Below are 27,860 nucleotides of genomic sequence, written 5' to 3' on the forward strand. Positions count from 1 at the left end.
TTAACCCATAGGTGGGACCCCAACAGGTACTACCACTCCGGGTCAGAGCGGACCTGGGAGCAATGGTAATTAAAGGGTGGCTCCACACTCCCCAAAGCCTGCAAGCTGGGGCCTCACCATCGGATATAGTTTAAGGTCATATCCAGGACCTTTTATATTGGGAGTAGGGGCCATTCCTCACTTTTTTTTTTAAGGACTAGCAGTTCAGTCTGGCTTTGCTCGGGCCCTGTGTACTGTTCATAACTTGCCCTACGTGTGAATACACTTTATGTAACATATCAAATGTTTAGACCAAAATTTGTCTGAGTAATTTCGTAGAGACCGCAGAGGTAAATTTTTAAAAAACTTTGACCCCAATTTTGACCCTATACATTTATTGTTTTGGTCTCAAATCAAAATACAGAGTTTTACTCATGTCCAAGTTACCTACATCTAAAATTTCAAGTGTTTAGACCCAAAATTGGTGGAGGATTTTGGTAGAATCTGCAATGGTCAACTGTTTCAACTTTTGCATATTTTACAACTGGGCTATTATAGAGATGAGAATGTGGGTGTGAAAGGGCACTTCTCAACCTATACAGGCAACAAATTTTTGATCTACAGACTTGATATATAGGGTATTCAGACATGTGGAAAACAGCTTTTTTAATCAATTTTCATCTGGAAAAAAAATTTGCTAAGGGGTCAAAATTGAAAATTTGATTCTTGGGGGGGGGGGGTCATCGGATTTTTATCTGTTTATCAAAGCACATTCCATTAAAGTACTTGTAATAAAAGCACAGGGATGTGACCGGCTCTTGAGCTTGATAGATAGTGTGGAACTTAGACTCTGAATAATCACTACCACCACTACACACACACACCAAAAACATAAATAAAAAATAAAAACATAGATGATAAAAATTAAACAAAAACTTTATGAGAAGGATGTTGTACTTTGCTTGAAGCATTGTGTATAGTGTAAAAGGAATTGTGCTTGAAGGCTATTTCAATGCGGTTCATGGGAAGCACTGTGGACACAAATTAGCATATAAAAGTATGATAATACGATAGTGTGTGTGTTCTTTTGTGTTTACATCCAGGTCGTTTAATTGTTCTATTTCTTGTCATAAATAATTTTACCAAATATTCTTCATAAGTTTTGTTTTTGATGGCACTTAAATCATCTATTTTTTTTTTATAAATAATTTTTTCAAGAATTCTTCATAAGTTTTGGTTTCGATTACGGCTGAAGGAACTCAAGTTATATATATATATATATATATATATATATACTATAATATATATTTTTTTTCATAAGTTTTTATTTTGATTTGGATTCAAGCTAATGCACTCAAGTCATATGGATATATTTTTTTTTATTTTTGAAATCGCAATTTTATAATATATAAAAATCGATAGAACATTATTAACTCTATAATAATATATACAAAATCCGCAAGAATTAAATTATCATATTTAAGCGTACTTTATGACTGGGCTTTACCGGGCCTTCGTGCTAGCTTAGATAAATACTTTTGCAGTTTTAACAAAAGAGCTACAATAATATCAGAGCGTCTCCATTTATGTTGAACATCTACAGAATGCCAACATCAATATATTACATATGAATGAGTCTCCTGTGGAATTTTCACAGGTCCCACTAGTTTCTTATCAATTTTGGGCCATACCAGATCCATCATCAGAAAAGGAAAGAACTTGTTTACGTTGGACTTGAAGACGACCATATTGTAGTCAGCTGGAAAGCAGGAAAATGGAACAGAGTTCTACAGGTGTGCGGTTCTAAGAATGAGGCTTTGTTCAGCTAATCTATGTTTGGGTTAAGGCACAGATAAAGAGTAGTTATTGTCACACTTACATCCGGGTCGTTTAATTGTTATGTACTTCCATTTCTTGTCATTAATAATTTTACCAAGAATTCTTCATAAGTTTTAGTTTCGGTTTTGATTATAGCTGATGGCACTAAAGTCATCTATTTTTTTTTTATAAATAACTAGGCTACCCATGACCCACTGGGTCAGTATGTTATATTAGCTATGGAATTCATGTATTCCTGCTAGCTTAGATAAATACTTTTGCAGTTTTAACAAAAGAGCTACAATAATATCAGAGTGTTTCCATTTACACTGAACATCTACAGAATGCCAACATCAATATATTACATATGAATGAGGCCCCTGTGGAATTTCCACAGGTTCCACTAGTAAAAGTATAATGAAACTATTAGAAGAAATTTTCAATAATTTCAATTATATTACGTTTATTAACCAATATTCTTTTATATATTAACTCGCGTCCAACATAATGTGTCATACAAGATAGTAGACGTTGATGTCCCTAATGTCTTTAGAGTAGTATCTCTTCTTCAGGGGAGGAAATTTAAGGAAAGGTATACAACTGCTTGGCGAAGTTTTTTATTTTATTTTATTTATTTCTGGAAGTCAGGGTCGCAAGTCTGGCTGGCAAATCAATTTCCAGGATACGAGTTTTATTTTCTATCCTGAAGAAGAGATTCTACTCTTGAAAATTCGGGACACCAACACCTACCATCTTGTACAACATTGTTTTAGCAAATAAATGTAATTGAAAATTATTGAAAATTTCTAATAATATTGTTATTATTTTTTTATATACTAACTTGTGTCCACTGAGTTTCCTACAAACCGCATTGCTATAGCCTTCGAACACAACTCCTTTAAAAACTTTTTATTTGTTATCAAAATGCAACAGGACCTATTAAAAAAAATAATAAAACACTTTTTTTTTCTTCTTCACTGCAGCGTTATTTTGAAGAACATTTTTTCGGTCAGCATTTTATGAAGTTTTTGGGTTTTCCTTTTGTTTTTTTAAAAGCATTTTCCAAATTTGCTGTAAAATTTCTTCGAATATTGTTATTATGAACTCATGTCCATGGTGTTTCCTAGGAACCACATTGATATAGCCTTTAAATACGACTCCTTTACAAATTTTTTATTCATTATCAAAATGCAATGAGACTGGTGAAGATTCACTCCAAAACTTGACGTGTTCAAAAAATAATAAGACACCCTTTTTTCTTTCGTTTTCTTCATGGCAGCGTTATTTTGAAGAACATTTTATCGGTCAGCACTTTATGCAGTTTTTTGAGTTTTCTTTTTTGTTTTTTTAAAAGCATTTTCAAAATTTGCCATTAATTTTGCAGCATAAACTGTTCAATGAAGTCATTCTGATCGCGTTCTTGTTTCAAAAGTGCTTCATGTTGGATCCGTAACCTGTAAAGATAAACAAAAATATGCATTACGACGTGGAACAGATGTTCGATGCGTAAAAATAAAGTTAAAAAAAAAAAAAACGGTATTTTTTTTTTTACTTGCGGTTATGTGAAACAACATGCTCCCCACTCTCTAACCCACCAACACCTTTTCCGTTGTCTTTTTTTTTTTTTTTTTTTTTTTACATAGGGGGTCATCACTTATCAAGGCCCAAAGGCCACTCGAGGATAAGGGTTAATGGATGTACAGTAGTCAATGGGATATTATAGTAATCATTAGTCATGGAAATTTGGTAAATTGGATTAATTAAGGGGACAGTTCATCAATAATTTGTTTACGTTGGACTTGAAGACATCCAAGTTGTAGTCACGTGGAAAACAGGCAACGAAAGAGAGTTCCACAGGCGTGCAGTTCTGCGAAAGAAGCTTTGTTCATGAAATCTACGTTTAGGTTTAGGCACAGATAAAGAGTGGGGAAAATTATTGACAATGGATTCAGCTAGACGAGTGTTTTTCGTGAAAGTTTGCCATTGCACTAACTATATATATATATATATATATATATATATATTTTATATTATTGGTAGTATTATTTAAACAAAACCAAAATATGTCAACCAAAGAGTGCTCAATGTTAAGACAGAGCAATATAAATATGTTGGATGTGATAACTAATGGCTACACATATGCAAACATGTTTCAGTGACCACCCTGCCAGGGAAAATCACCTCATCAGACTCTCGTGGATATTCTTGGCCTGATGAGGTGATTTTCCCTGGCAGGGTGGTCACTGAAACATGTTTGCATATGTGTAGCCATGAGTTATCACATCCAACATTATATATATATATGATTAGTTTTTTTTGGAAAAAGAATTCCAGCAGAGTGCTCAATTAAAAGGAAAATCCAAATTTTAAGAGCGTACTTATATTTTGTGTACAGAAAGTTGTTAGTTGAGACAGATCATTGGTACCGTCGGTTTCAAGCCCGATAATAAGGCCCGTTTAAAGTATCCTTATCAAGCTCTCTTCAGCCAATATTCGTCTATATATATATATATATATATATATATATATATATATAAAGAGAGAGAGAGAGAGAGAGAGAGAGAGAGTTGTTTGTAATGTACTGAATTTTACTGGGTTCGTATAATTCAGTAAATTTTTCATATACCAATATTCCCAACTATCGAGTACCACAATAGATTAGAACGAAAGAGAATAATAAAATATTAAATAATAAAAAATAGAATAGGATCCCTAACTTGGAATGTTGTATGAGGATTAAATAAATATAAGGTAATGTCATTCTTTATTTCCCTATTTAATAAAATATTAACCTAAAACTGGTCTTAAATCTAAGTAATAAGATAATCAATATTTTGTAAACATTGAAGCCACCATTATGCGAATACGAAAATAAAAATAACCGTAACGTTATAGCTAGGTTGTTCTGGCCATATTATGAATTTGGTTGGTTGGTTGTTTTTGTTTTACGACATATCAACCCTTTTCAGGTTATTTAATGCCAAATCCAAAGATTTTGAAGAAAATTTTTTTTAATAGAATATATTTGTTGTTTTCAAGTCGGTTTCTATTTAACCCATAGTTGAGACCCTAACAGGTACTACGACTCCGGGTCAGAGTGGACCTGGGAGCAATGGCAATTAAAGGGTGGCTCCACACTCCCCAAAGCCCGCAAGCTGGGGCCTCACCACTGGATATAGTTTAAGGTCATATCCAGGACCTATAAATATAAAAATAAAATTAAAAAAAAAAATTAATTATGTGAAATAAAGAAATATAGAAATCTAATTTAGGAATTCAATGAATAGTATTATTAAAAGATATCAAATGGCAACGGGTTTTTGTAGTAACTTCTTATGACAGGTTTTTAAATAAGGATACGTCATTTTATCGTTATTTCCATGGGAAGTGCTCATCTGAGCTCCAATCTCTGGTCCCCCCTCGCCAATCTTTCACAAAAACACCATCTAGCTGAAACCACTGTCTGTAATTTTCCCCACTCTTTATCTGTGCCTAAATAAAAACGTAGATTCCATGAACAAAGCTTCTTTCTTAGAAGTGCACGCCTGTGGAACTCTGTTCCGTCTGCCTGTTTCCCACCTGAATACAACTTGGATGTCTTAAAGTCCAACATAAACAAATTCCTAATAAACCGCCCCTTAAGTAAGACACTTTATCAAATCTCCAATACCAACGATTACTATGATATTGTCCCATTGATTACTGTACACACAATAACCCTTATCTCCGAGTGGCTTCAAGGCCTTGATAATTGGTGACTTCCATGTAAAAAAAAAACATATCAACCTCTATTGTCTGGTGTTTTTGTTCCAATTATTGACCACACCTTGATTAACAATCCTATATCAACTTCCTTTGTGTTTCTTGGTGAACAGCTTCCTTTCCATTGTCTTTCTACTAAGTGCACAATGCCTGCTCTCTGGATCATGTGATCCTCCCTTTTTTGCGGTAATTTTTCCTGATTGATAAGAGAAGGGGTTGTCAATAGTATCACGGTTCACTTGTGAAAAATTCGGCTGCGAAGGGATGCGAGCATAGGTTCAAAAGTATTAAAAAAAAAACAAAAAAAAAACTCAAAACAAAAACTCCAGAGAAACAAAAGACCCCAACATGTTCTGTAGATGTTGGTTGGGTTATGGGTGCGTGCGGGGAAACAACCCTCTAAATGCTAAGGTCCAGATCTAAGTCTGCTGTTAAGGCCATGTTCATCAGTTGATGTTGACTCATCTCAATTTGCTCAGAGCCATAACTTGCATTCAATTGTCTCCAATTACCGTCACACCTTGATTAACAATCCTATTTCAGCTTTCTTTGTGTTCCTTAGTGAACAGCTTCCTTTCCATAGGTAGCTGGAAATGTCACTTGCTCACGAATAAAAAAAAAAATTAAAAAAAAAAAATTTTTTTTTTAAATCCTTACCGTTCAATCGCCATCTTTTTTCCCCCTAATTAGCACCATCAATATTTGTTTGAAAATTAATCAGTAGAACTAGAGTTTGTTTTCTTTCCTCTGTGCATATATTCCAAAAATCACATAAATTGATCAAGTGGTTTTATTTTTAAAAAAGAAAAAATTTTTATGTATAACTGAAGAGAGACTGTCTTGCTCACCATTTAAAAAAAAAAAAAGAAAAGTCAAATAACAAAATGAGATAACTCAACATTAATTCAAACTTGTGATATTTATGTTGTAATGCCTATGAATTCTCACTAAGTATTTAAAAATGAAGGATGTGAAATCAACATTTTAACTTTTATGGTCCTGGAAGGCGAATTTCTTTTCCCTTAGCGGGCAACCGACCAGCATTACGATGGCATATCAACCCTGACGCAAGAGAAACTAACAAGCACCGGCCGCAAATGGAAGACTGACCAGCGAAACCAACGGGTCCTACTGCATGGAAAAGGTCACATCTGATCATTGTCGATCAGAATAGTGACTGGGACGAGGTCAGAGGTCAGAGGTCACATGATGTAGTAGTGCAATATTTGCTTTTGTCTCAATTACTGCCACACCTTGATTAACAATCCTATTTCAGCTTTCTTTGTGTTCCTTGGTGAACAGCTTCCTTTCCATAGGTAGTCAGAAATGTTACTTGTTTACGAATAAAAAAGACTTAAAAAAAAAAAAAAAACTCCTTACCATTCCATCTGCATCTTTTTTTCCCTTAATCAATATTTGTTTGAAAATAATTAATTTGTTTTCTTTCTTCTGTACATCGAGTTCTTTCCTACCGGAAGGCGAATTGTGAATTACTGTTTCTTTTTTCTTAGTGGGCGACCGACCAGCGAGATGACAGCATATCAACCATGACGCAAGAGAAACTAACAAGCACTGGCCGTGAATGAAAAACTGACCAGAACAACCAACAGGTCCTATTGCATGGAAAAGGTTACATTTGGTCATTGTCGATTGGACAAGATCAGACAGAAGTCACATCGATATGCTGGAAGCAGCGTCAAGGAAAATCTTCATGATGTAGTAGCGTGATATTTGTGGTTCTGAAAATATTTTCCGACCGTAAAAAAAAAAAATGTACGTATGTTTGTCTTTTAAACTTGTGCAGAAAATGGAGAATGAATGTTTACATCTCGAAGACGGTCATTTGACCTAGGAATCACGAGTGTAACCGCCGAAGGTCTGATAAACAGCTCGCAACCTTTGCAGGTGTGATTGCGTGGGAATTCTAGAGGAGGCCCAATCTAGACAGGGCGTGGTTGATTGGTTGGAGGGAACACCCCCATGTCACCCCACCCCACACTATATATATATAGTTATGCCACCCTCCATGATGCCCCGCATTACTAATGCCGTACTTCTAAGAAAGAGAAAGAAAGAAAGACGGCCTAAAGATTGTCAATATATATGAACTCAATACTTGTAAACTGTAAAGAGCATTTGTACATACATATATATATATACTGTTTTAAAAAATAATAAATAAATAAAAATGTTATATACGTCGAAATTAAAAAGGGCGACTTTCTAAGTAAATAAAAAAATGAGCTCCGAGGCGAAGCCAATATTAACCGTATGTATCGCTTGAAAAATAACAACAATAACAAAATCTAAATTTATAAGCGATAAAAATAAACAGTATAATTAATCTAGGGATTATGGCCTAACGGTTAAGGCACCGGACTGTGGTAAACATGGTCTGAGGTTCGATCCCTAGAAACAGTTAAACTACGCTGATGAGAGGTAATGACCTTGAAACACGCGTGTACGTAGATTACTGTTTTAAAAAATAATAAATAAATCAAAAATGTTATATACGTCCAAATTAAAAAGGGCGACTTTCTAAGTAAATAAAAAAATGAGCTCCGAGGCGAAGCCAATATTAACCGTATGTATCGCTTGAAAAATAACAACAATAACAAAATATATATATATATATATATATATATATATATATATATGGAAAAACTGGTAATTAGTAAAAACCTGAAGAGAGTGCTCAATTCAATACTATTTGCAGAGCAAATATGTGTTTTTTTAATATAAAATAAAACATTTTTTTTTTGTTTGAAAATTAATTAGTAGACTATAAGAAGCGGAGTTTGTTTTTGTTTCTCTGTGTATAGAGTTGCCGGACGTTGAATTGTGAATTACTGTTTCTTTTTGCTTAGCGGGCAACCAACCAGCAAGATGACGGCATATCAACCCCGACGCAAGAGAAATTAATAAGCACAGTATGTATGTTTGTCTTGTAAACATGGTTTTCATGTTTGTCTTGTCATCACCAACAAAAAGAACATTGTCCTCCCCTCATATATGTGCTCCCCATCATAAAAATTACTGTTAAATATAAAATGTGATGACACAAACAGCCTTCATCCAACATATACGAGCATATTTGTGCTATACATTATCTTGGTCCTCCCTTCTAGGCTTCTCTTAGCACGTAGTATATAGTCTACCTTCTGTGCTTCCCCGTTTGCTATATATAACCGTTTGATCACGTTTCAAAATCGCTTCATATTACATATCTCCAGTTTGATATCACGCTATCAAACACCTCCACTTATGGATGACAACAATGTTTCTGTGGATTGGAAATCCTTTGTTCGTCTTTTAAACTTGTGCAGAAAATGGAGAATGAATGTTTACATCTCGAAGACGGTCATTTGACCTAGGAATCACGAGTGTAACCCCCGAAGGTCTGATAAACAGCTCGCAACCTTTGCAGGTGCGATTGTGTGGGAATTCTAAAAGGGGACCAATCTAGACAGGGCGTGGTTGATTGGTTGGAGGGAACACCCCCACGTTACCCCACCTCACACTATATAACCATGTTGAGAGTTCGATTTCGAAGTGAGAGGTTGAGAGTGATTGCATGCCCCCCCTCCAGGACGCCCCGTATTACTTCATTTAGAAGAGTTGTTTCCCCACAAGCACCTAGAACCCAACCGCACTTCTAAGAAAGAAAGAAAGAGAGAAGGCCTAAAGACTAATTGTCGACATATATGAACTCAATACTTGTAAACTGTAAAGAGCATTTGTACACACACGCATATATATATATATATGTGTGTTGCCCGCTAAGGAAAAAGAAACTACATTTATCAAATGAACGCATCGGTAATGATACGTACGACTTTTAGGAGACGAAGCATTAAAAGATACATCTGCCTTACTTAAAAATACTAGGTTTATTTTTGGTGTCTTTAAAAAAAAACACCCAATATTTTTGCTCATGAGGAAACTTATTGTCCAAGACTCATTGTCTATCACAATAAAAACATTGTTTCCGAAACGATCGTACAATTTATTGATTTTGTTTGTTTTTCCTTATGAAACCGATTTTTAATTTTAATTATAAATTATCAATCATCTTACTCAATATTAAAATAGCTCTAGAATATATATGCCTATCGAGCTTATTATATATCTACATTACAACGAGCACTGTTTTCTTTTCTTTTATTTTAATTGTATTAATGAATTTACTAATACATTAAAATATACTCTGCTCTTTAGACTCTTGTTCTTATTCCCTAAGTATATATATATATATATATATATATATATATATATATATAATTTAAAGGAGATTAGAATAATAGTCTAAAGAGCTAAGTGTATTTTAATGTAATAGTGAAATTACTAGTTTAATTAAAATACAGGAAATGCTCGTTGTAATTTAGATATATAATAAGCTCGATAGTTAAATGTCCTAGAGCTAATTCAATATTAAGTAATGTGATTTATAATTTAAAATTTTTAAAAATTTTTTAAATTTAAAAATCAAAATTTAATTAAATTAAAAATCAGTTTCATAAGAAGGAACAACAACAAAGTCAATTATCTGTACGATCGTTTCGGAAATCCGTGCTTTTTATTTGTGGTATACATGAAGTCACGTAGAACAATTATACATAGTTTTTTTGGTAAGCACGGTCTCCTCATCAGCAAATTTAGGAGGATTTCTATTGAATTGAAAAGACACCAAAAATAAACCTAGCATTAAAAGTAAGGCAGATGAATCTTTTAGTTTTTCTTTTTTTGAAATCAGGAACTGTATTTAAAGTAGTCATTTAGATGTTTGCTATAGCTTTTTATTTTATTGATTTCAATAAAATAAAAAGCTATAGCAAACATCTCGTACAGATAATTGACTTTGTTGTTGTTCCTTCTTATGAAACTGATTTTTAATTTAATTAAATTTTGATTTTAAAAATTTTAAAATTATAAATCACATTACTTAATATATATATATATATATATATATACACTTTTGTTTGAAAATTAATCAGTGGACTATAAGAAGCTGAGTTTATTTTCATTTCTTTGTATATAGAGTTGCCTCCCTGAATTGTGAATTACTGTTTCTTTTTCCTTAGCAGGCAACCGATCAGCAAGACGACAGCATATCAACCCTGATGCAAGAGAAACTAATAAGCACCAGCCGTGAATGAAAGACTGACCGGTGCAACCAATGGGTCCTACTGCATGGAAAAGGTCATATTTGATCATTATGAATCAAAACAGTGACTCGGACGAGATCAGAGGTCACATTATCTTTGAGTGGCCTTCGGACCTAGATAAGCGGTGACTCTCTTGTAAGAAAAAAAAAAAATGGTAGCCAGAAATGTCACTTGTTAAGTTCTGAGACATTGTGCTGAACAAAGATGGCGGCGTAGTTCAGATCAGTAACCAAGATGGCGACCAAGAATCAAATGCGGTCCATGGCACAGTTAACCCCTTAAGTTCTGAGATATTATGTTGAACAAAGATGGCGGCGTAGTTCAGATCAATAACCAAGATGGTGACCAAGAATCAAATGTGGTCCGTGGCGTAGTTAACCCCTTAAGTTCTGAGACATTATGTTGAACAAAGATGGCGGCGTAGTTCAGATCAGTAACCAAGATGGTGACCAAGAATCAAATGTGGTCCGTGGCGTAGTTAACCCCTTAAGTTCTGAGACATTATGTTGAACAAAGATGGCGGCGTAGTTCAGATCAGTAACCAAGATGGTGACCAAGAATCAAATGTGGTCCGTGGCGTAGTTAACCCCTTAAGTTCTGAGATATTATGTTGAACAAAGATGGCGCCGTAGTTCAGATCAGTAACCAAGATGGCGGCGTAGTTCAGATCAGTGACCAAGATGGCGGCGAAGAATTAAATGCAGTCCGTGACGTAGCAAACGGCGAACTGATTGAATCCAAAATTCGACTATTTTTATAATAATTTTGCGACGTTTTCATTGGCTGTTTAGCACAGACATTGGTTATAAAAATGATTGGCGAATCCATTCGTCTCATACCCCGCATCACAAGTCAAAAACATTTTAAACTTACAAATAAAAAAAAAACCAAAAAAACTCCTTACCGTTCCATCTGCATCTTTTTTTCCCTAATCAGCGCCATCAATTGAATCTGCTCTTCTTCCCGTTGCTTAGTTGCGGACATCAGGAGATTCCTCGACCCGATCGCCTACAACAGACATCACATAAAATGCATATCTTACACATGTTTTGATGAATAGCAGAAGACCACTAAACAACTCCCCAGAGACAAATGTTTGTTCTTCAAATAACTGCTAGAAAGTTTTTTTTTATGATACAATACTCCCAAGCATCACCGCCTACTTTGAGGGTAGTGTTATATACATTCTTTTTTTTTTTTGTTCACTTTCTTTTTTAATTCCATGTGAATTATGAACAAAACCATACCAGATTTTTTTAACACTTCTGCAGTATAGCTTTCTTTAGTTTTCATTTAAAAAAAAATTTCCTTATTGCTATTTCATCCCAAACAAGGCTTTGATGTGGGGAGGGAGCTACTATTTGGAACATAATTTACAGGGACACTATGTAGGGAGTTGAGCAGCAAGATGTTTGTTCATATTTCACTTGAACTTCTGCATATCAGTAGTCAGGAAAGCAGGGCTACCAGCTTTGCTCAGGACCATATAAAACAATGAGAAAAATAGAGTTGATTTCGAACATACCTATTACAATTTTCTTTTTAATGGAGTATGTTTGTCTTACACGTGTTTCACTGAATTGCAGTAAACGACTAAACACCGTGCTCTATAACAGGAAAAACAAATGGACACATATCTAAGGAAATAGCAGAAATCTTCGAGGAAGACCTCCATTCTGTAGTGGAATGGGAAAAAAAACCTTCTCTACCACCAATAGCTATGGCTATTGCCTGAAAGTATTTCTTTCAAAGTCTTCATCTTAATTCACAGGGTATATGAGTTAATATGCCCTCAACTACCTAAATCCAAAAAGAGAAAAATCCATTGGGGGGGGGAATAAAAACATTGAGAGCATTGCTAGGACCGCTGCTGCGAGAAAGATGGGCTCTCTCTATCGTGCTAGAAAATTACTTACGCCTGAAAGTATCCTGTACCTCTACCTTTGTTTTAACCATTTTTATTTATTACGGACTATTATCCTCATCTTTCCTTAGTTGTTTCACAGCGTTTCGGCCAACTATTCCTCTGCCTTTTGTCAGATGGTAACCACGACGGATAGGAACTCTGAAATTCGCTGCAATTACTGCCATCCATAGTTGTTGTCGTCTCACCATTAATAATAAATAATACTACAATATGGTTGTCTTCAATTCTAATGTAAACAAGTTTTTGATGAATCGTTCCATATAAGTTAACAAATTTACCGAATCCCCATAACTAACGGTTACTATATTGTCCAATTTCTACTGTACACTCTTTAACCCTCATCCTCGAGTGGTCTCTTGGCCTTGATATGACGAGATCCCTGGCGACACCAGATGATCTTGCTTTTCAAATAGAGGAAGAGAAGATGGGAGAGGGTGTTAGGGTCAGGAAGAAAAAGGAAAAAGGGTCGCCAGCCGAAAATGTTTGACTCAGATGACGAATCACTCATGGAAATAAATAGTTATCGCTTATCACATCAGAGCCGGGGTGGGGGTTTTAAGAGAAAGACAACGACAATTGACATCTATCAACAACGAAAGGGTTGTTTTTAAAACCTTTGAGCGATATAGAAGACAGCTGGAGTGACTAATGACTCCTAATTACATGATAAGCTAGTTGGACAGATAGATAAATAAATTGAACCTAGGGAGAGATATGGTCATGAAAGACGAAGAAGAGAGAAAAGAAAGAGAAAATGAAAAGAATAAAATAATGAGTTCACGAGAGAAGAAAAGAATAAGAGAATGGAAAAGAGAAGAATAACTCCAAAAAGGCAGAGGGAGGAATTTCTGATTTGATAAAAACGATTGACTTTTTTACTGACTGGCATCGAGACGTCCACATCGCTCTCACCCCGCCTGGGGGGGGGGGCGAAAGTCTCATAAGAGCTAAGTTGGAAAGCTCTTGTTCTTAGCTGAGAAATTGATTAGAGGAACTTAAGTGTGCAACCTGCATCATGAAGCTTGAATCAAAAAACTCGACTAAACAAGTGTAAAACGATTTATGAATCATTATTTTGTTTCGTTATATAAAAATGTCCCAGAGTTTTTCCTTGTTTCTCGCTTGCCGGTCTGAATGAAGATACAGTTTGTTTCAGATATCCCCTGACGCCAGATGATGATGGGGACAGACTGGATCCAGCACAAAGCCAGAGTGACGGCCGAAATCGACAATGTTGCCACACGGACTTAGGGTCATGCACATTTCGCGTGCCCTGAGCAGCAGAAGATATTTTCCAGTGACCAGTGAGAGTCTGGTCACCCTTGAGGGGTCCACCACTAGACAAGTAAGAATGTAGCCCTGCTGGGTTGCATCTATGGTCCTGTGAGCTGGGAGCGACGAACACGGACAGAAGTACAAGTATGCTCCAGTGAACCAGGATAGCGACAGATGTGGCCCGGCCCTCGGACGAGGAGGGATATATATTATATTGATAAGTGATGATGCCATTTAAAAAAAAACAAAAAAAAACATACCATTCGGTACGGACCCGACCATGGAACATCAGATAATAGACATGAATTTACAAGACCAAAAAATTCAATCTTGATCGCTCTTCGGGGCCCGTGGTGCAGTTGATAGAGACGTTGAATTTCTACAGTTCCAGGTAATGATTGTCTGAAGATAGCGGTTTCAAACCTACCCAAAGCCGGCCAGAAGGAAAAAGATTGCAGTTGGAGATTTGATTGTCAACCGATAATTCTCTCTGTCGCTCCCCCACTCTCTCTCTCTCTATCTACCATAAGCAAGAACAACAGGAGAAATAAAAAACGGACTGTTGCTTACACCAATGGTTGTTTTGTTTTGAATTCTTAAAAAGGGTTTATAATATAACAATATGTTAAGGCCTTGGGGACTTTTGGGTCTAAATGGGGAGAGGGGCGGGGCAAATGCTGAACTTAGTCATTTTTTTTTATGCCTCGTTCACTGTGCACTAATGGGGGACCATGCATACTTCACTTGTTAATTTTGATTTCAAATAATGTATTTTCAAATAAGTTTTCGTTATAATACCTTTACTTTATATATTATATTAAAGAGCGTTTTTCGCTCTATCTAATCGTTTAAATTACAATTGTTTTAAAACAATTCTGTGTATATCTATTTAGCAGTTTTGCATGGTGCTGAATTAAAAATTTAAATATGTTAAGGTCTTGGGGATTTTGGGGGATAAATGGGAGGAGGTAAATGATGGAGTTAGTCATTTCTTTTTTTTTTTTGCATGGTGTAAAACGTAAATTTACATATGTTTGTTCATTTTCACCAGAATTTGACGTCCCCTGATTTTTATAAAACTTTCTGAAAAATTGTAACTAACTCATTTCTATATAATTTTATTTAAATAAAATAATATATATATATATATAAGTGAACGTGTCTGTGTGTCTGTCTGTGTGTGTACATTTCCCTACGCAATAACACTGGCAATTTTAAGTCTACAGATTCGAAATTTTTATATACAGGGTACTGAGATTTGGGAAAATCTTTGTGATCCGTTTTCAGTCAGAAATTTGTCTGTTAAGAGGTCAAAGTTCAACGATTTGACCTTTGAAAACTCTACCAAACTCCTCCGACAATTTTGGGTCTAAACACTTGAAATTTTAGATATATATATATGCCTTGGACATGGATCTAACGTAATAACTTGATTTGAGCCGAAAACAATAAATTTTAAGGGGTCATAATAGGGGTCAAAGTTTTTAAAAATTGCAGAATTTTTAATTTTGATTTCAAATGATGTATTTTCAAATAAGTTTTTTTTTATATCTTTACTTTATAAATTATTTTAAAGAGCGTTTTTCACTCTATTTAATCGTTTTAATTACAATCGTTTTAAAACAATTCCGTCTTCTTTTCAAAACGTTGAATGGAAAAAAAATCAAATTCGCACAATTTTCTTATTTCAATTCAAATATTGAAACAGCTTGCGATATCAACAAAGTGTTTGACCCAGGAACCACTACTGAACACACAGCACAATGGTGGTTTAAGAAATTTCATGGTGGCGACGAGTCTTCAAAATGATGAACGTACTGGTCGGCCATTGGATGCTGACAATGATCAATTAAGAGTCTTACTAATTGTTTGAGAACTTGCTGCAAAATTAAAAGTAATGTATATGACAATTTCCAACCACCTGAAAGAGATTGGAAAGACAAAAAAAAAATCTTGAGAAATAGATGCCTCACGAATTAAACAACAACCAAAAGAAACGCCGTTATGAAGTATCATCTTCCCTTCTTTTATGCAAAAAGAACGACTCATTCCTTGACCGGTGAAAAGTGGGTTCTTTATGACATCCGGAACTGCTCACCTCAGTGGTTAGACGCCAATGAAGCTCCACGACACTTCTCGAAGCCAGAGTTGCACCAAAAGAAGATCTTGCTGACTGTTTGGTGGTCTGCCACGACCGGTCTCATCCATTACAGTTCTTTGAATGCAGGTGAAATCATTATGGCGGTGAAGTACTCTCAACAAATGGATGAAATGCATCAGAAACTTCAACAACAACACCCAGCATTAGTCAACTGAAAAGGCCCAATTCTCCTCCATGACAATGCCCGAGCACACGTTGCTAAACTGACCCTGCAGAAGTTGAATGAATTCAACTGCAAAACTCTACCTCATCCACCATACTCTCTAGATCTCTCCCCTACCGACTACCACTTTTTCAAGCATCTCGACAACTTTCTGCATGAGAAATGCTTCAAAAACCTAAGCGATATCAAAAACGCCTTCAGCTACTTCATCGCCACAAGAACGCAGTTAGGAAGTGTCAGCTTCCCTGCTTTTACACAACAAGAACAACTCGTTTCTCGACCGGGTTGTGACTTTGAATGCAAGTGAAATCATTATAGCGGTGAAGTACTGTCAACAAATGGATGAAATGCATCAGAAACTTCGACAACAACACCCAGCATTAGTCAATGGAAAAAGCTCAATTTTCCTCCATGACAATGCCTAACCGCACATTGCTAAACCAATCCTGCAGGAGTTGAACAAATTGGCCTCTGAAACTCGGCCTCATCCCCCATATTCTCCAGACCTCCACCAACTATCACTTTTTCAAGCATCTCAACAACTTTCTGCGTGAGAAATGCTTAAAAAACCTAAGCAATATAAAAAAAAACACCTTCAGTGACTTCACCGCCACCAGAACACAAGATTTTTACATTACTAGCATAAATACACTTTTTTTTTTTTGCCTTGGCAAAAATGCATTGATTTTGATGGTGCTCATCTGGATCAATAAATTTTTGTTTGAGTTGAAATATGTTCTTCTGAATTTAAAAGTTAAAAAAAACGCAAGTACTTTCTTGTCAAAGGAATCGTTTTTAGCATTGGTAAATAGATACAAATTTTTCTGATTCTAAAAAAAAAGTTTCGATTTTTATGATTCCCGATTCTGATTCCACTTAATCATAACAACCCTAACCCTAGCCTCCGACTTTCTTCAGGTGTATTTTTTCTCAAACTCTGAAATCCAATTCAGAAAACTGCACAGAATTTCTAATTCAACGCTCAATGCAGACCCTACATAGATGAGTACTTTAACTAGTGTTAGGTAAATGCCGGGCAATGCCGGTTAGAAGCATTTAATTGTCTGTTAACTGTCTATCTATCTATCTATCTATCTATTTGTCTAGCGGAGTAAACAACAGAGATTGAATCGTGGGAAACAATAAGTTGAGCATAAATGCAGCTGCAGAAAGGGTCAAAGGGTAATGTAACATGTAGCAAACTTGGTTGACCGATCAGTTTGCACCGGAAGTATCATAATGGGGACCTATCAATTTGTCTAGTGGAGTAAACAACAGAGATTGAATCATGGGGAAAAATAAGTTGAGCAAGCATGCAGGTGCAAAATGGGTCAAAGAGTCATGTTGTGCCATGTATCAAACTGGGTTGACTGGTCAGTTTGCACTGGAAGTATCTGTATGAGGACCGGACGTGATGTGTCAGGTATTCCAGTTTGAGCAAGTTTAGTTGAGTTGGAGCCTGGACACTGAACGAGCAAGATGGGTTAAGAGGGTCTCCTCATGAAGGAGGTGACGGTCTCTAAATAGAGAATCCTTAAGCCAAAGATCGTGCCTGAGAGTGAAAAAAAATATATAATAAAACCACACATTTGTCTTGGGTCCATGTCTTGAAGCTTTTTGTTACAGCATGGTTCTTGCTCTCCTAAAGGACGGTTGGCGAATCTCCCATAAGCAGCCAGCAGCAGACAGGTACGTCGTCTTTGTTACATGTATGCATTGCAGGACACGCACACACCAAAACACTGAAAGCACTAAATAGTGAGAGAAAAATAGGAACTTCTTCCTCCGTATATGTGGCGATTGAGATGGTGGGTTAGGGTTGAATGTAATGTAGCGTTTTATTATCACGAGGGAATGAGGCAGAAATGGTGGTTCATTTAATTGGCACAACACTAACCCTGTCTCTTCATTATTTTCATAAGAGCTCGTCTGAGCTCTAATCTATGGCCCCCCACTTGCCAGATTTTCATGAGGGGCGCTCGTCTGGCTGAGAATACTATCAATAATTTCCCTCACTGTACCTAAACCTAAACATGGATTCCATGAACGGGGCTTCTTTCTTGGAACTGCACGACTGTGGAGCTCTCTTCCATTTGCCTGCTTTCCGGCTGACTACAGTTTGGTCGTCTTCAGGTCCAACATAAACAGGTTCTTGATGAGCTGGCCCCTTAAGTAATCCAATTTACCAAATTTCCACTACTAACGATTACTACAATATCATCCCATTGACTACTGTACACCCATTAACCCTTATCCTCGAGTGGCCTCTTGGCCTTGATAAGCGGCGACTTCTATGTAAAAAAAAAACAAAAAAAAAAAACCACTAACCTGAGCCTCCGACTTTCTTTAGGTGTATTTTTTCTCAAACTTTCAAATCGAATTCAGAATTTCTAATGGAACACTCAGTGCAGACCCTACATAGCTGAGTACTTTAGTGTTAAGTAATAGCTGAACAACGCCATTCTTAACATGGAAAAAGGATAGAGGGCAGGATGCTTTCATATTATCTGAGAGAAAGATAACCATTAATCAGAAGGGACCATATCTTGCTTGTTACGGTCGTCCAGACTGTGGTGCAAAAACTGAAAGTCCAAAAAAAAAAAAAAAAAAAAAAAAAAAAAAAATGGAGAGACAATCTTGACTATAACCAAATAACCATTGGTTTGGTTGGTTTAGTTGTTTTGGTTTTACGGCATATCAATTCTTTTCAGGTTATTTAATGCCGAATCCAGTGATTTTGAAGAAAATTTTTTTAATAGAATGTGCCTTTTTTTTTTCAAGTTGGTTTTTATTTAACCCATAGTTGGGACCCTAACAGGTACTACCACTCCGGGTCAGAGTGGACCTTGGAGCAATGGCAATTAAAGCTTTTATATATATAGATAATGAACCCAACCCATTAAACATAAATTAACGAGTTAGTTTTACATATGCTGTTAAAATTTGGTTGGTTGGTTGTTTTTGTTTTACGGCATATCAACCTTTTTCAGGTTATTTAATGCCGAATCTAGTTATTTTGAGGAACGATTTTTAATGGAGTATATTTGTTTTTTTTTAAGTCGGATTCTATTTAACCCATAGTTGGGACCCTAACAGGTACTACCACTCCGGGTCAGAGTGGACCTGGGAGCAATGGCAATTAAGGGCTGGCTGCACACTCCCCAAATCTCGCAAGCTGGGGCCTCATCATCGGATATAGTTTTAGGTCATATCCACGACCAAATAATCATTAATTAGAAGGGACCATATCTTGCTTGTTACTGCTGTCCAGTCTGCAGTGCAAAAACTGATGTAAAAAAAAAAGAAAAAAAAAAAAGGAGAGACAATCTTGACTAATCATTAATTAGAAGGGATCATATCTTGCTTGTTACTGCCGTCCAGTCTACGATGCAAAAACTGGATGTAAAAAAAAAAAAAAAAAAAAAAAATATGGAGAGACAATCTTGACTATAACCAAATAATCATTAATCAGAAGGGACCATATCTTGCTGATTACTGCTGTCTGGTCTGCGCTGGAGAAACCGGAAGTAAAAAAAAAAAAAAAAAGGGGCAGACAATTTTGATTATAAGCAAAACTTACTTTCATTTTTTCTTTTTCAACTTCTTTAGAAACGTTGTCCACCACTTCGATCAGTGACGTCACAATTTTATGAAACGATTCAATTTCTGGAAGAATAAAAACGTATAACCGATCGATAAACAAATGAGCTTGCAATGCAATCAAGAGAAATTGTATAAAATATATTTATCAATTTGATATTGTACTAGAAGAGGTACCTGGCGTTGCCCGGTATTAAAAATAACATTAAATTCCTTACAAAAATGAAGTAAAAAAAAAACAAAAAAAAACAAACAGGAAGAAATTGAGACACGTGCATATGATTATTATATTTTTTCTAAACAGTTCACTTCATGTAAGTAAAAAAAAAAAAAAACAAGAAATTGAGACACGTGCATATGATTATTATATTTTTTCTAAACAGTTCACTTCATGTAAGTAAAAAAAAAAAAAACAATAAATTGAGACATGTGCATATGATTATTATATTTTTTCTAAACAGTTCACTTCATGTAAGTAAAAAAAAAAAAAAAAAAAACAATAAATTGAGACACGTGCATATGATTATTATATTTTTTCTAAACAGTTCACTTCATGTAAGTAAAAAAAAAAAAAACAATAAATTGAGACACGTGCATATGATTATTATATTTTTTCTAAACAGTTCACTTCATGTAAGTAAAAAAAAAAAAAACAATAAATTGAGACACGTGCATATGATTATTATATTTTTTCTAAACAGTTCACTTCATGTAAGTAAAAAAAAAAAAAAAAAAACAATAAATTGAGACACGTGCATATGATTATTATATTTTTTCTAAACAGTTCACTTCATGTAAGTAAAAAAAAAAAAATAAAAAAAAAAAACAATAAATTGAGACACGTGCATATGATTATTATATTTTTTCTAAACAGTTCACTTCATGTAAGTAAAAAAAAAAAAAACAATAAATTGAGACATGTGCATATGATTATTATATTTTTTCTAAACAGTTCACTTCATGTAAGTAAAAAAAAAAAAAAAAAAAACAATAAATTGAGACACGTGCATATGATTATTATATTTTTTCTAAACAGTTCACTTCATGTAAGTAAAAAAAAAAAAAACAATAAATTGAGACACGTGCATATGATTATTATATTTTTTCTAAACAGTTCACTTCATGTAAGTAAAAAAAAAAAAACAATAAATTGAGACACGTGCATATGATTATTATATTTTTTCTAAACAGTTCACTTCATGTAAGTAAAAAAAAAAAAAAAAAAACAATAAATTGAGACACGTGCATATGATTATTATATTTTTTCTAAACAGTTCACTTCATGTAAGTAAAAAAAAAAAAAACAATAAATTGAGACACGTGCATATGATTATTATATTTTTTCTAAACAGTTCACTTCATGTAAGTAAAAAAAAAAAAAAAAAGAAATTGAGACACGTGCATATGATTATTATATTTTTTCTAAACAGTTCACTTCATGTAAGTAAAAAAAAAAAAACAATAAATTGAGACACGTGCATATGATTATTATATTTTTTCTAAACAGTTCACTTCATGTAAGTAAAAAAAAAAAAAAAAAAAACAATAAATTGAGACACGTGCATATGATTATTATATTTTTTCTAAACAGTTCACTTCATGTAAGTAAAAAAAAAAAAAAAAAATTGAGACACGTGCATATGATTATTATATTTTTTCTAAACAGTTCACTTCATGTAAGTAAAAAAAAAAAAAAAAAAACAATAAATTGAGACACGTGCATATGATTATTATATTTTTTCTAAACAGTTCACTTCATGTAAGTAAAAAAAAAAAAAAAAAAGAAATTGAGACACGTGCATATGATTATTATATTTTTTCTAAACAGTTCACTTCATGTAAGTAAAAAAAAAAAAACAATAAATTGAGACACGTGCATATGATTATTATATTTTTTCTAAACAGTTCACTTCATGTAAGTAAAAAAAAAAAAAAAAAAAAACAATAAATTGAGACACGTGCATATGATTATTATATTTTTTCTAAACAGTTCACTTCATGTAAGTAAAAAAAAAAAAAAAAAAAACAATAAATTGAGACACGTGCATATGATTATTATATTTTTTCTAAACAGTTCACTTCATGTAAGTAAAAAAAAAAAAAAAAAAGAAATTGAGACACGTGCATATGATTATTATATTTTTTCTAAACAGTTCACTTCATGTAAGTAAAAAAAAAAAAAAACAATAAATTGAGACACGTGCATATGATTATTATATTTTTTCTAAACAGTTCACTTCATGTAAGTAAAAAAAAAAAAAAAAAAAAACAGAAAGAAATTGAGACACGTGCATATGATTATTATATTTTTTCTAAACAGTTCACTTCATGTAAGTAAAAAAAAAAAAAAAAAAGAAATTGAGACACGTGCATATGATTATTATATTTTTTCTAAACAGTTCACTTCATGTAAGTAAAAAAAAAAACAAACAATAAATTGAGACACGTGCATATGATTATTATATTTTTTCTAAACAGTTCACTTCATGTAAGTAAAAAAAAAAAAAAAAAAAAACAATAAATTGAGACACGTGCATATGATTATTATATTTTTTCTAAACAGTTCACTTCATGTAAGTAAAAAAAAAAAAAAAAAACAATAAATTGAGACACGTGCATATGATTATTATATTTTTTCTAAACAGTTCACTTCATGTAAGTAAAAAAAAAAAAAAAAAGAAATTGAGACACGTGCATATGATTATTATATTTTTTCTAAACAGTTCACTTCATGTAAGTAAAAAAAAAAAAAAAAAAGAAATTGAGACACGTGCATATGATTATTATATTTTTTCTAAACAGTTCACTTCATGTAAGTAAAAAAAAAAAAAAAAAAGAAATTGAGACACGTGCATATGATTATTATATTTTTTCTAAACAGTTCACTTCATGTAAGTAAAAAAAAAAAAAAAAAACAAGAAATTGAGACACGTGCATATGATTATTATATTTTTTCTAAACAGTTTCACTTCATGTAAGTAAAAAAAAAAAAAAAAAAGAAATTGAGACACGTGCATATGATTATTATATTTTTTCTAAACAGTTCACTTCATGTAAGTAAAAAAAAAAAATAAACCAAGAAATTGAGACACGTGCATATGATTATTATATTTTTTCTAAACAGTTCACTTCATGTAAGTAAAAAAAAACAAAAAAAACAAGAAATTGAGACACGTGCATATGATTATTATATTTTTTCTAAACAGTTCACTTCATGTAAGTAAAAAAAAAAAAAAAAAAGAAATTGAGACACGTGCATATGATTATTATATTTTTTCTAAACAGTTCACTTCATGTAAGTAAAAAAAAAAAAAAAAAACAAGAAATTGAGACACGTGCATATGATTATTATATTTTTTCTAAACAGTTCACTTCATGTAAGTAAAAAAAAAAAAAAAAAAGAAATTGAGACACGTGCATATGATTATTATATTTTTTCTAAACAGTTCACTTCATGTAAGTAAAAAAAAAAAAAAACAAGAAATTGAGACACGTGCATATGATTATTATATTTTTTCTAAACAGTTCACTTCATGTAAGTAAAAAAAAAAAAAAAAAATTGAGACACGTGCATATGATTATTATATTTTTTCTAAACAGTTCACTTCATGTAAGTAAAAAAAAAAAAAAAAAAGAAATTGAGACACGTGCATATGATTATTATATTTTTTCTAAACAGTTCACTTCATGTAAGTAAAAAAAAAAAAAAAAAAAAATTGAGACACGTGCATATGATTATTATATTTTTTCTAAACAGTTCACTTCATGTAAGTAAAAAAAAAAAAAAAAAGAAATTGAGACACGTGCATATGATTATTATATTTTTTCTAAACAGTTCACTTCATGTAAGTAAAAAAAAAAAAAAAAAGAAATTGAGACACGTGCATATGATTATTATATTTTTTCTAAACAGTTCACTTCATGTAAGTAAAAAAAAAAAAAAAAAACAAGAAATTGAGACACGTGCATATGATTATTATATTTTTTCTAAACAGTTCACTTCATGTAAGTAAAAAAAAAAAAAAAAAAAGAAATTGAGACACGTGCATATGATTATTATATTTTTTCTAAACAGTTCACTTCATGTAAGTAAAAAAAAAAAAAAAAAAGAAATTGAGACACGTGCATATGATTATTATATTTTTTCTAAACAGTTCACTTCATGTAAGTAAAAAAAAAAAAAAAAAAAAATTGAGACACGTGCATATGATTATTATATTTTTTCTAAACAGTTCACTTCATGTAAGTAAAAAAAAAAAAAAAAGAAATTGAGACACGTGCATATGATTATTATATTTTTTCTAAACAGTTCACTTCATGTAAGTAAAAAAAAAAAAAAAAAAGAAATTGAGACACGTGCATATGATTATTATATTTTTTCTAAACAGTTCACTTCATGTAAGTAAAAAAAAAAAAAAAAAACAAGAAATTGAGACACGTGCATATGATTATTATATTTTTTCTAAACAGTTCACTTCATGTAAGTAAAAAAAAAAAAAAAAAGAAATTGAGACACGTGCATATGATTATTATATTTTTTCTAAACAGTTCACTTCATGTAAGTAAAAAAAAAAAAAAAAAAAAATTGAGACACGTGCATATGATTATTATATTTTTTCTAAACAGTTCACTTCATGTAAGTAAAAAAAAAAAAAAATAAGAAATTGAGACACGTGCATATGATTATTATATTTTTTCTAAACAGTTTCACTTCATGTAAGTAAAAAAAAAAAAAAACAAACAGAAAGAAATTGAGACACGTGCATATGATTATTATATTTTTTCTATACAGTTCACTTCATGTAAGTAAAAAAAAAAAAAAAAAAAACAATAAATTGAGACACGTGCATATGATTATTATATTTTTTCTAAACAGTTCACTTCATGTAAGTAAAAAAAAAAACAAAAAAAAACAGAAAGAAATTGAGACACGTGCATATGATTATTATATTTTTTCTATACAGTTCACTTCATGTAAGTAAAAAAAAAAAAAAAAAAAACAAACAGAAAGAAATTGAAACACGTGTATATGATTATTATATTTTTTCTAAACAGTTCACTTCATGTAAGTAAAAAAAAAAAAAAAAAAAACAGAAAGAAATTGAGACACGTGCATATGATTATTATATTTTTTCTAAACAGTTCACTTCATGTAAGTAAAAAAAAAAAAAAAAAAAACAGAAAGAAATTGAGACACGTGCATATGATTATTATATTTTTTCTAAACAGTTCACTTCATGTAAGTAAAAAAAAAAAAAAAACAAACAGAAAGAAATTGAAACACGTGCATATGATTATTATATTTTTCTAAACAGTTCACTTCATGTAAGTAAAAAAAAAAAAAAAAAAAACAGAAAGAAATTGAGACACGTGCATATGATTATTATATTTTTTCTAAACAGTTCACTTCATGTAAGTAAAAAAAAAAAAAAAACAGAAAGAAATTGAGACACGTGCATATGATTATTATATTTTTTCTAAACAGTTCACTTCATGTAAGTAAAAAAAAAAAAAAAAAAAAAAAAACAGAAAGAAATTGAGACACGTGCATATCATTATTATATTTTTTCTAAACAGTTCACTTCATGTAAGTAAAAAAAAAAAAAGAAATACTCCAGCTGAGATCGAAACCAAAACCTAAAGGCAGTACGATAACCATTAGACCAGCTTGACATGATCTTTAAAAAGTATTTTCAAACCTCGTGAAACAGTTGACAGAGAGATAAAAGTTCGATTATCCCCCCCCCTTCTCCCCACCAGTACCAATCTTTGAATTTTGACCCCTTATCAACCCTTTTTCTGGATGAAAACTGACTAAATTTAAAGTCTGTAGATCAAAAATTTGTTAAGTATATATATATATATATATATATATATTTTTTTTTTTACATGGAGTTCACCACTTATCAAAGCCCAATGGCCACTCGGGGATAAGGGTTATTGTGTGTACAATAATCAATGGAATAGTATCGTAGCAATAGTATTGGAGAATTGATAAAGTGTCTTACTTAAGGGGGGGCGGTTCATCAGGAATTTGTTTGTGTTGGACTTGAAGACATCCAGGTTGAAGTCGACAGGGAAACAGACAAGCAGAACAGAGTTCCACAGGCGTGCAGTTCTAAGAAAGAAGCTTTGTTCATGGAATCTATGTTTTGATTTAGGCACAGATAAGGAGTGGGGAAAATTATTGACGGTGGTTTCAGCTAGTCGGGTGTTTTTTGAAAAAGACTGGCGAGGGGGGACCAGAGAATGGAGTTCAGACGAGCACTTGCCATGGAAATAACGATAGAACAAAGACAGGCTCGCTACGTCTCTTCTGTGGGAGAGAGGTTGCAGGGTTGAGAAAAGGGCATCCCCCACCAAGCCACGAAGTCTATTTTGTACTCTGTCAAGGCAGGATAGGCTGTTTTTAGCAGCTCCTGCCCAGATGTGGCAGCAGTACTCCATCCTTGGACGTACTTGGCTTTTATATAGATAGAGAATTGCATCATTAGTAAGATATCTTTTTTTTTTCTTTTCTTTTTTTTTACATGGGGGTCACCATTTATCAAGGCCCGAAGGCCACTCAGGGATAAGGGTTATTGCATGTACAGTAATCAATGAGATAGTATTGTAGTAATCATTAGTATTAGGGGTTTTTGGTAGAGTGTCTTACTTAAGGGGGCGGTTTGTCAGGAGTTTGTTTATAGGTTGAGAAGTGTCCTCACTTTTATAGATATACTAGCAGGCCGCTTAAATATATTTTGATTAATGCAAAATTCGTATTTATTATTATAATATATTGGACCCAATATTTTATAAGGATTTAAAAAAAGAAAGAAAAAAAAGACTCATGCACCCTAACCCTAACCCACCATCAAGAATCAAAACCAAAATGTTTAGCTTACAGTTTACTTTCTGTATTTGATGTTAATGCCTGAGCTATAAAGACATGTTTGCTGCTGTGGCACTCACTTCTGTTTGCCTGCTTTCCAGCTGACTACAATACGGTTGTCTTCAAGTCCAACGTAAACAAGTTCTTGATGAGCCGTTCCACTTAAGTTAACAAATTTACCGAATTTCCATTACTAACGATTGTCCAATTGACTACTGTACATTCTTTAACCCTTATCCTCGAGTGGCCTCTGGGCCTTGATAAGTGGTGAATGTTACCAAAGGCAAGCTAAGTTACTTTTCTACCAAACTGGATATATTTTTCGTGTTTTTATTCAATGTAACATGTTTATTCGGCTCGAAAAACATACAGTGTTTACCGATGTATTGGAAAATTAAAAATGGCGCCCGACTCTCTCTTTGACACAGTAAGTTTGAGAAAATGAGTTAAAAATAAAAAACTAGACAAAAACTCGCTCAATATATGTTACAGTGATATAGGCTGATATATATTTGGAGAGTTTTTAACAGTATCTTGTATATTTTTTATTTTTAACTCCTTTTCCCAAACTTACCGTGTTCAACAGAGAATTCGGCACCATTTGCAATTTTCCAATACATCGGTAAACACTGTATGTTTCTCGAGCTGAATAAACATGTTACACTAAATAAAAACACTAAAAAAATTATTCAGTTAGGTAGAAAAGTAACTTATCTTGCCTTTGATAACATTTATTTGTTATATATTTGTTTTTTCGACAACTTTTTCGAATCTATGTGTACAGTAAAACAAACCCATGATACTTAAGTCTGTAATCTAGGATAATCGTTGGAAAAAAAGTTTAAGAAAAGAAAAAAAAAAACAATAAAACTCACATTACACATTTTTCGGGGATGCGATGCGCACCCGCACCCTCGTATAGGTCCGCCTAAAAGTGTAATAATTACATCAAAATGTCTTAATACTAATGATACCTACTATAAGTGAATTCATTGCAGGAGTCCCTTAGTTCGGAACTCTGTTGTTGGACGTCCGGCTCTAAAAGGCGAAGATTATTAAGTTCGTCGATATTCAAGCCAGCTTTCTTCAACAGCTCCTCGGCCATTTTGGTTTATTTCTGGTTGCTATGAAGCGAC

General features: G+C 33.1%; 1 protein-coding gene across 1 annotated transcript; it reads right to left on the reverse strand.

Moving 5' to 3' along the window:
* Positions 1 to 896: 896 nt before the first annotated feature.
* LOC145270609 (intraflagellar transport protein 20 homolog) lies at positions 897 to 27,860 on the reverse strand. Its single transcript, XM_080126238.1, has 4 exons — positions 27,703 to 27,860; positions 19,831 to 19,916; positions 11,629 to 11,732; positions 897 to 3,251 (listed from the first exon to the last, which is right to left on the reverse strand). Exons 1-4 carry the CDS (start codon positions 27,827 to 27,829, stop codon positions 3,170 to 3,172), a joined length of 399 nt encoding a protein of 132 aa, XP_079982364.1. The 5' UTR covers positions 27,830 to 27,860; the 3' UTR covers positions 897 to 3,169.

Source organism: Euprymna scolopes, chromosome 46 (assembly GCF_053919585.1).
Source record: "Euprymna scolopes isolate OS-2025 chromosome 46, ASM5391958v1, whole genome shotgun sequence".
Taxonomy (NCBI): Eukaryota; Metazoa; Mollusca; class Cephalopoda; order Sepiida; family Sepiolidae; genus Euprymna; species Euprymna scolopes.

Excerpts from the sequence above, each read along its gene's own strand:
- LOC145270609 (XM_080126238.1), bottom strand. The coding sequence starts at position 27,829 with ATGGCCGAGGAGCTGTTGAAGAAAGCTGGCTTGAATATCGACGAACTT. Across the intron at positions 11,733-19,830 it reads TTGAAAAAGAAAAAATGAAA|GCGATCGGGTCGAGGAATCT; the intron begins GTAAGTTTTGCT and ends TGTCTGTTGTAG. Across the intron at positions 3,252-11,628 it reads AAAAAGATGCAGATGGAACG|GTTACGGATCCAACATGAAG; the intron begins GTAAGGAGTTTT and ends TTATCTTTACAG.